This window comes from Penaeus japonicus, unplaced genomic scaffold, assembly GCF_977035675.1.
Source record: "Penaeus japonicus unplaced genomic scaffold, GWHDUDI00000001_assembly GWHDUDI00000010, whole genome shotgun sequence".
NCBI classification, from domain to species: Eukaryota; Metazoa; Arthropoda; class Malacostraca; order Decapoda; family Penaeidae; genus Penaeus; species Penaeus japonicus.
In genome coordinates this window covers 7,179,144-7,189,143 of record NW_028234412.1, presented here as the reverse complement: position 1 = coordinate 7,189,143, position 10,000 = coordinate 7,179,144, and the positions used below count along the sequence as shown (strand labels likewise).

Below are 10,000 nucleotides of genomic sequence, written 5' to 3'. Positions count from 1 at the left end.
TAGTCTTCCTTTCGATTCATCCTACTAGTGAGAGGTTGGAAAGGGTGGGTGGGGGAGGGGGGGAGGGAGAGAGGAAGAAAATAAGAATATGGGACTTGGAAGATTTAGTCTCCCTTTCGCTTCTTCCGGTTAGAGGTTGGGAGGGTTCAAGGGGGAAGTGAAGGAAGAGGGAGGGAGAAAAAGGTTGAAGGAACAAAGACAGGGAGAGAAGGAAGGAAGGAAGGAGAGAGGAAGAAACGGATAGAATGTGTGAGGATATTAGAAGAAGGAATGAAAGAAGAATGGGAGGAAGAGAGGGAAGGAGGGAGGGAGGGAGGGAGGGCCTAGGTATGAGGAAAGAGAAACAAAACAACAGAAGGAGAAACGAAGGGATAGAGGAAGAGACATGCGAATTACAAAACGCCCAAAAAAAACAAACAATCGAAATATATCCCCCTCAAAAAAAAAAAAAAAAAAAAAAAAAAAAACATCACCCATTTCCCACAAAAACATGAATAAATAAATAAATAAATAAATAAATAACCCCTCACCCCCCTCCAGGACTACACGTAGCCGTCGGACTGACTGACGCCCTAAGACTCCACCACGTGCTCTTCGACTGCCTCCGCCCCTACTCCGAAATCCGGATACGGAGGTGCGGCGCCTGCAGCTTCTCGCCGAGCGGAAACCTCTTCGCGGCGGCCGACGGAAACCTCTTGGTCATCACGTCGAACGTCTCACTCAAGAAGATCTTCACGCTGAAGGGACACTCGGCGAAGGTTTGTCGGGGAGGGGGAGGGAGGGGGAGGGGTGTTTAGGGGGAGCGGGAGGGAGGGGTGTTTAGGGGGAGGGGGAGGGGGAGGGGAGGGGTGTTTAGGGGGTGGGGGAGGGGGAAGGAGGGGTTTTTAGGGGGGGAAGTAAGGGGAAGGGGTGTTGAAGGGAAGGTGGAAGGGGGGAAGGGGTGTTTAGGGGGAGGGGAAGGAATGACGGGAGGTTTTAGGGGGTGGGGGTTGGGTATGTGTGTGGGGAGTGGGTATGGATGTGTGTGTGTATGTGTGTGTGTGTGTATGTGCGTGCGTGCGTGTGTTCATATATCAGCGAGTATGTGGGCGCATATATATTTCCATAAATGGTTGTGCGTGTGTATAAGATTACGTAACATCAACTCTTTTCCCGCAGGTGACTGGCATAGGCTGGTACCCTGACAGTTCAGCCGCCATGACCTGCGCTGCTGATGGCACTGTGGTGGGCTGGGACGTACACAAGGGCCAGTCTATTTGGGAGGTTGGTTTGTTCATAGTCATGTTACATTTGATCATTATTTATTTATTTATTTATTTATTTATTTATTTATTTATTTTTTTTTTTTTTTTTTTTTTTTTTTTTTTTTTTTTTTTTTTTTTTTAGTGTTTATTTTTTCCGGTGCTTCTCTTCGCCCTTCCACTTATTTTCCGTTTTTTGTGGTATCTTCTCCTATTATTGGAGTATCTCCCGCTCCGTTTTCTATATTGCAAAACCCTTTTTTTTGGTATTTCCGTCCTTTTTTTCCTTTTGCTGTTATTTGTTTATGTAATAACTTTTCTTCGGCCTTTGTCTGAGTTATCTTATGCTAGGCCTTATTAACTATTTTTTTCACTATAACGGTCCGTATAGATAAGTAACTCTTTATTTCTTATACTTATATAATCATTCACATTTCCAAAGCCATGCAATTTTCCTCTAAACATCCACTTCCTAGCATCGTATGACGAGCTAATTATTTTTATGATAAATCTGGTATGACAAAGTAATTATTTTTATACTAAATCTTGCATGACACACTAATTATTTTTATACTAAATCATGTATTTCTTTTCGTATCAAATGGCTCACTAATTCGACTAACTCTCTCCCCAATGAACATCCACTTCCTTCCATTGAACAAGGAAGGAGCATCCTAATGAACCATCCAATTTCCGAACTCGACCACATATGAACACAGCGCTTCCTTTCACCGTCCGTTACATCTCCCTCATCTCCCTCATCTCCCACATCTCCTTCATCTCCCTCATCTCCCTCATCTCCTTCATCTCCCTCATCTCCCTCAGCTCCCTCATCTCCCACAGCTCCCACATCTCCCTCATCTCCCTCATCTCCCACATCTCCCTCATCTCCCTCATCTCCCTCATCTCCCTCATCTCCCTCATCTCCCTCATCTCCCACATCTCCCTCATCTCCCTCATCTCCCTCATCTCCCTCATCTCCCTCATCTCCCTCATCTCCCTCATCTCCCTCATCTCCCACATCTCCCTCATCTCCCTCATCTCCCACATCTCCCTCATCTCCCACATCTCCCTCATCTCCCTCATCTCCCACATCTCCCTCATCTCCTTCATCTCCCTCATCTCCCACAGGTGGATTCTCTCACTTCCTCGAACTACTTGACTTGGACTCTCTCCCTTGACGGCAAGCCCACGGTCGTCGCAGGTCACGGGTCTTCTTTCACCGAGATCACCGGTGGTCAGGTCAGGTCAGCCTCGGTTGAATATGTTTTATGTCGTTTGTTGGCATGTGTTATTCAGAGGGTGGTGGGGGGAGGGGGGGAGTGAATGGGTGGGTTAGACTCTAGGAAGTCTCGTTATCTTGTGTTTAAAGTATATATGTTATTAGATATATCACTTTTATACAGAGAACGTAGTCTTGTGAAAAGTAGAGGTACGTATCCTCTTTAGATAACTGGACTCTCTTCTAGAATCAGTGACCATTAATTAGTATTCCTTGTTTAGTGTGTATACGACATGCTTCAATAAATTCCTACTTACAGATGGTCCAGGACATCACTTACGAAGCGGGTGACTTGACCTGTGCCGGCCTTGCCCCCGTGAAGACCCTTGTGACCCTGGGATCCACATCAGGTCAACTTGTGGTCAATAGATACCCTCTACATATGGCACAGAAGTTCATGACATTTCCTGCACACAGTGGCTCATTAAACAAGGTCTTTTTATATTGTTATTGATGTTTATTATGTCAATTGTCTGTTCTTGAAGGCTGTAATATAAATACATTTTATCTAAGAGTTATTTTTCTATGTCCATTTGTGAATATGTTTATATATTAATGTAATATAAAAAAATATACACATATGTATATGAACAATAGCACTAAATGGTGTAGAGTCTGTAACCAAATACAAAGATACATATGTATATACGACAGTCAGAGAAATAGATAAAATTAAGAGAAAGGCCTCGAGACTTACGGCATCCCTTCCCCTTCTCCCGCAGGTGCTGGTGACAGGCGACGAGAGCAAAGTGGTGACGTGCGGCGCAGACGGAGTGATATTGGTGTGGCGAGTGGCGCCCTTGCAAGAGGATTCCCCGGGGTACGTGGCGGCGAGGGAGAGACTGGAGGACCTCCCTCACGTCCCGGAGATGCTGGTGACCCGGGATGACCTTCAGGTGGGTGCTTATGGGGGATCAGTGAGTGAGTGATGAGCGATGGTGCTGACATGCTGGTGTGTGGTGAGTGGTGGTTCTGAGGAGTAATGCTGGTCCCTCAGAGAATTTTACGGGATAGGGAGATGAAAAAGGAATAATCAGAAAAAAATGAATAAATCTTTTTTTTTTTCTACAGAGAATTTTCAAATCATTGATGTTTTGTTGATACCCTATCCGATTCAAAAATGTATAATGTTTTTGGGAAATATTCATGTTAATGTTTTCATTTCCTGGGTTTAACAGTAACCTGAAGTAGAATTCTCAGTATAACATTATATCAAAGTCCACCAATATCTTTGGAAAGCCTCTCCGTAGAAAAATACATATACCAGACTCCGTTTAATATCTTCTGGTTTTGATACCAGATTAAATCCATTGATTCCCCGTTACACCACAAAAAACTCGCTTTAGTGGGCCTACTTTCTTCCGTTGTCTTTAACTATTGACCTATCCCACTCCCTATTACGTCTCTCTCATCCACGATATTCCTTCATCCTTCCCTCCTGCTCTTCCCTCAGAAAACGCGCCACCACCTGGAGGAGCTGGAGCGTCGAGTGTCCTACCTGGCGAGGGACAAGGAGGTGCACCTGGGCCTCCAACAGCAGGAGTTCGCCGCCAGCAGAGACGCCCTGGTGGCTCGATACCAAACTATTGTCGACCAAATGAATGACACGATACAGGTAGGTCGGTGTTTTTGGGTGTGATTCTGTATTCTGTTCGTATATGTGGTTCGTTTTCGTGTTGTGATATGGTGAGTTTTATTTTTATTATTATTTTCATTCAATGTGTTTGAGAACTTTCTACAACTGGTCGTAGATATAGATAGATGGGAAGGTCATATCTCTCCTGCTATTCAACCTAGACCTTTAGTATCCTATCATCAAAGAAATACCCAAGAACACACACACCATTCAAATCAAATCCCAACACAAAGGAATCCCTCCTCACTCCTTAGACTCTGGAGAAGGAGCGCGAGCACCTGAAGGACAGCCACAAAGACTCCTTAGCCAAGCTCGCCGAGGAACACAGTGGCGTCATGGCAGACCACCAGCAGGAGTTGAGGAAGAAGCTCCTTTACGAGTACTCGAAGCAGGACAAGCTCGAGGCCAAGCTGAAGGAGATGCAACAGACGCTCGACAGGTGAGGCAGTGACTCGAGTTATGACATCTTTTTTTACTCTTGGGTGAAATTGAGTTACTTCATTTTTATGTCGTGTTCGTTTTTTATGTGCTGAGTTAGTTATTTTAATGGTTGGTGGGAATATTCAACAGGATTACTCTCGTTCGATTTATACCTTGATAGAATATTTATTTTGATTATATCATCATCTTGGTGCCACGAATTATGTAATTACACTGATCAGTAAACATTCCAGTGAACCTAAAGGTCAACTTTAAAAACACCCAAAACAGGAAAAGTATATCCCAAATTTCCATTCACTTTTCACGTATTTTATCTACCCTTTTTTCGTAGCACTGTATAAATCAGTATAACAAGTGCAAACTAACAAGAGTATAGGATACAGAGCATTAACAATAGTGTGACTAAACCTTCAGACAGGTCGAGGAGGCAGAGAAGAGGACCCGTCTGGAACTGCAGGAAAGGCTGGACCAACAAGAAGGGGTGGTCGAACATCTCAAGATGGATCTCGAGAAGGTATGATGTTTTGTGCGAAGTGAAGAGTTTCGATATATCAGTTTGTTGGCGTTCGAAATCTACGGACATTTACCGCCCGTTTTCAGTTACTCGGCATTAAAGTCTTGGGATAGGTGAATGTCGGAGAATATGTTAATGTAAATATATGTCATGCAATAAGTGATTTTGTGTATATGATTACTTTGCTACCTTCATATGAGAAAGCATCCGACAAGCAATTTGCAGAACTGTACGCTACCTCTTGCAAAAGTTTAAAGAAAAGAAACAAATAATTTGCATGGCTTAATGTATTTCAAAGTGCCTGAAAACTACAGCAGAAATAAATATGATTAATAGGATGAGAAACGTGTTACGTCATGACTACTGAAATAAGGCTTTTCTCCTAATTTCACTGGCATTCCAGCAGATTATTCATCTAGGATTATACTAAGTATAAACTATATATAATAACATATATTCATAATTACTTTAAGTTTGCCCACGTCCGTGCATTTAATAAAGGTGTCAAACTAAGAACTATATTTAACTGAGCAGGCAATAATACGAGCTGCTTTACCGAATAAAAATGTTGTTAAAATCTATTCTTCCGCGAATTAGAAGAACATTATATATAACCCCCTTCTTAGCCCCTTTGTATGTCCTTCTTCAAATCATAGTGGTATTACTGGTCTTACCTTCAACTCCTTTCTTCGCAGACAACGGCGGAACTCGAACGCGAGAGGAGCGAAGGAGCGGAGATCGTGCGTCTGGTGGAGGCGGCGACGGAGGCTGAACTAGGCCAAGTAAGGTCGAGTCTGCACGCTCAGCTGGCGGAGGAGCACCAGAACGTCATCCGATTGCGGAGCGAGATGGCTGCCATGAGGAAGAACTTCGTCACGTGAGTTAATTTTGGTTCTTTTGTTGGTTATTTTTTTAGAGTTTTTCGGATGTGGGCGCTGGTTGATACATATTGCAACAATGTTTCAATGCTGCAACAACCCGGATAAGTGACGTTTCTATCCTTTAACTATGAAACTGAAACATTCCTCCTAGACCTTGCACTACATACAACAAATCTAACAATCCCTATAAACCAATGAATTCAACAATTCTTACGAATCAATAGATATAGCAGTTCCTATAAACCGATAAACTTAATAATCAACACCCCAGAGTGCAGAGAGAGCAAGAACAGAAGGAGGAGGACCTGAGGGTGCTTTCAGACGACAAGTCGAAACTGCAGTCGTCCATTCGAGGTCTTGAACGTGAGCTGGCTGCCCTCAGGCGCGAGGTCAACCACAGGGACGACATCATACACGACAGGGTGAGTCGTCTTCGGAGTCACACCGGGGAATAGAGAGAGATCTGTGTTATGTGAATAAAGATGTAAAATTCATTATTGTGTGAGGTATACTTTGTCGTCTGTATAGTTATCAGGACAGAGAGGGATACTGAATATCAAAGGGAAATTACAAATGATACAAGTATAATAAAAGTAGAAAAGGGGGAGAGGGATAGGGAAATGAGAAGAATATCATGAAAACTGGAAATTAAAGAAGGAAAGAGAGAGGGAAAGGGAAATTGAGATTAAGATGAAGACGGAATGGAATGGGAGAGAGAGAGAGAAAGAGAGAAAGAGAGAGAGAGAAAGAGAAAGAGAGAGAGAAGCACAGACACAGACAGAGAGAACCAGAGCCAACATCATATAACAATTCGGACAACGATGCGAAACCGCAACGAAGCTTCAAAACAAACAAACAAACCAACCCCGCTCCAACTTTTAACCCCAACAAAACACAACCCCAATACCATTAGCTGATTCACTCCCCTCGAACTCGATCACCAGGAGAGTAAAATCACCAACACAAGAGAGAGAATCGGAGAACTGGAGAAGCAGAGGTTCCTACTCGACCACCAACTCGGCCAACTCAAGGAGGAGCTCGAGCCACTGCAGGCAGCGCTCGACCAGAGGGCTCAGCAGATCAAGCAGGTAGAGGAAATGGCAATTATTTTTGTTATTACTGATCTATTTTTATTGTCATATGTAAATGATTATTGCTATTGTATATTATTGTTATATGTGAATGATTATTGCTATTGTATATTATTGTTATTATGTTTTATTGTTATTTACCTTCATCATTATTTTTTATTATTGTTATTATTATTATTATCATTATTATTATTGTTATTATTATCATTATCATTATTATTATTGCTATAGTTGTTAATATTATTATTATTATTATCTTTCCCTTCCTCCTTCCCTACTCAACTTTCTCTCTTTCTCTCTCTCTCTCTCTCTCTCTCTCTCTCTCTTCCTCTTCCTCGTCTTCCTTCTTCCCTCCCACCCTCTCCTCTCTCTCTCTTTCTCCCACTTTCCCCTTCCCTCCCCCCTTCCCTCACCCTCTCCCCCCCCCCCTCCCCACCCCTCTCCTCCCCCCTTCCCTCCCCCTCCCATCACCCCCCCTCTACCTCCCCCACCCCACCCCCACCCCTCCCCCCCAGATGGAAGAAGAGATGAGCGAGACCCGGCTGGTGGTGAGTGCCAGAGACCGCCAAGTAAAAGAACTCGGGCAGCGACTGGTGACGGCGGGTCAGCAATCGAGGCACTTGCAACAGAGGAACCACAATCTTGCAACGACTCTAACGCGTGTCTTGGCTGATCTCGCTTCCGCCGCCCATCTCATTCATCATCCTAAGAAACTCAAGGATGCTGTTAAGGTTTGTTTTGTTTTAGTTGTTTGTTTGTTTGTTTGTTTGTGAGGTGGGTTTGAGTTGTGATGTTATTGTTGGTGTGATTTGTACTGTTAGTTTGTTATCAAGTCATGTTTGTTATCACGTGGTGTTATTTTGTTATTATTAGGTGTCATTTCTTTATTTGATTATATTTCTAGAATTATCTCTAACACTCTAAAGTGTAAGTTTGAGAATTTCCATTAATTCTTGTTTTAGTCAATGGAATAGTGATTGATATTGGAAACATATAATCCTTTCATTTCCAGGTAAAATGGCTTTTTTGTATATATTTGTCTTTAAATTCTCCCAGTATTAAGTAATAATAGTAGATATCCTATCAAATTAATTAAGATCTCCACCAGTTTCTTGTTGCAATAATTTATTTCTTCAATATCCATTCACTTTGCAAGTCCTTTATTTACAATCAATTTACCACATCAGTTCGCATTAGCAATTCTATCTCCTCACTTGATTTATTCTCAAACCTATTTTTCTCTAAACTCTTGTACTTCACGCAATTAATTTATTTTTCTTTTTTATCTATTTATTTATTTATTTTCCTTTTAAAAGTCTTTGAATGACAAGTACGTTCAGAGCGGAAGACTCAAGGAATTCTGGACTCGACCTGATTTGGATAAGATTGCGACCTCTTCTGCTGGCGATATGGCTAAAGTAAGCGGGTGTGATTTTTCTCTTCTCTTTCTAGATCTGTGTCTGTCTCTATGTCTCTCTGTTTCTCTGTCTCTCTTTTTCTTTTTCTCTCTTTCTCTCGTTCTCTATTGCTCTCTCTTTATCTCGTTCTCTATTGCTCTCTCTCTCTCTCTCTCTCTCTCTCTCTCTCTCTCTCTCTCTCTCTCTCTCTCTCTCTCTCTCTCTCTCTCTCTCTCTCTCTCTCTCTTTCTTTCTTTCTCTCTCGCTTTGATTATTTTCTTTATATCATATAATCCCTTTTCTACCCTTTCTTCATAAAAGTTTATTCACCTCAGTATCCCAAATTAGTGTCATTTCTTTCGTGCATATAAATCCAATGAAAAAACCCTCCCTTTTCTGCTCAACCGGCGCCAAAACACACCGACCTTCTTCACAACCACATATTGAACACATATTACAAATAACATGCCACTTCCATCCCTTCCCAGGCTGATTCGATGGGAGAGGAGGCAGTACCGGAACTCCTGCGTCAGAGAGAGATGCTGGAGCGATCTGTAGCGACTCTCCGGGCACAGGCGCAGAAGCAAGCTCGGGCCAGCAAGGACAGAATCACCACCCTTGTCAAGGTGCGTTTCGTCGTGTGTGTTTTTTGCGTAGACGGTGGTCGTTGATATTGTTAGTGGTGGTTGTATTAAAGTGTGATTGTAGGTTGATTGTAATGTGGGCTGTACCGACGCTTCTTTCTCTCTCTTCTTCTTTCTCTTCTCTTACACCCTCTCTTTATCTTTCTCTTTTCCTTCACTTTCTCGTTCTCTTTCTCTTTCTCCTTTCTCGCTCTCTCTCTCTCTCTCTCTCTCTCTCTCTCTCTCTCTCTATCTATCTATCTATCTATCTATCTATCTATCTATCTATTCTTTTCTTTACATTACCAACTTACAGTTTCTTCACCTCCTATATAGTTTCTAGGCCCGCATTACTGTTTGTATTCTTTCATATAATCTTTCTGGTATTATTTATTTGTATTACCTAATTATCTACCGAGCTATCTCTATATATATCTGTCTATCTATTTACCCAACTTCCCATCTATTTATCCACCTTTCCATCTGTTTGTTAAAACTTCAAAGGTTCAGAAAATTTTCGGTTTTCGTCGCATTATTTGTTTTATATTAGTTACCCCTACAACAAAGACAAGTTTTCTTTAAAATCAGAAATTGTGACTCGCGTTTTTCATACCATTTTCTTAAATTAAATACTGAAACAGTATTGTGGTGATTGTAAAAAAATATGATAGTCATTACAATCGATTTGATATTTATAATGACAATATAAATAACTTTAATCTAATTGCAAATCTGCTTTTATCTTTGAGTTTGTGTGTGTGTGTGTGTGTGTGTGTGTGTGTGTGTGTGTGTGTGTGTGTGTGTGTGTGTGTGTGTGTGAGTGTGTGTGTGTGTGTGTGTGTGTGTGTGCGTGTGTGTGCGCGCGCGCGCGCGTGCATGTCTGCGCATGTATGT

General features: G+C 42.1%; 1 protein-coding gene across 1 annotated transcript in view; it reads left to right on the top strand.

Annotated features, from left to right (window-relative positions):
- Nucleotides 1–10,000, top strand: part of tous (testes of unusual size) — a 19,556-nt gene that overhangs the window by 8,631 nt on the left and 925 nt on the right. Inside the window, exons 8-21 of the mRNA XM_086540295.1 lie at nucleotides 541–758; nucleotides 1,159–1,263; nucleotides 2,373–2,483; nucleotides 2,783–2,956; nucleotides 3,246–3,419; nucleotides 3,977–4,138; nucleotides 4,414–4,598; nucleotides 5,015–5,114; nucleotides 5,810–5,991; nucleotides 6,267–6,417; nucleotides 6,940–7,083; nucleotides 7,602–7,817; nucleotides 8,403–8,504; nucleotides 8,972–9,109. Coding sequence (XP_086396421.1) covers nucleotides 541–758; nucleotides 1,159–1,263; nucleotides 2,373–2,483; nucleotides 2,783–2,956; nucleotides 3,246–3,419; nucleotides 3,977–4,138; nucleotides 4,414–4,598; nucleotides 5,015–5,114; nucleotides 5,810–5,991; nucleotides 6,267–6,417; nucleotides 6,940–7,083; nucleotides 7,602–7,817; nucleotides 8,403–8,504; nucleotides 8,972–9,109 — 2,162 coding nt within the window. The remainder of the gene's footprint in view (nucleotides 1–540; nucleotides 759–1,158; nucleotides 1,264–2,372; nucleotides 2,484–2,782; nucleotides 2,957–3,245; nucleotides 3,420–3,976; nucleotides 4,139–4,413; nucleotides 4,599–5,014; nucleotides 5,115–5,809; nucleotides 5,992–6,266; nucleotides 6,418–6,939; nucleotides 7,084–7,601; nucleotides 7,818–8,402; nucleotides 8,505–8,971; nucleotides 9,110–10,000) is intronic.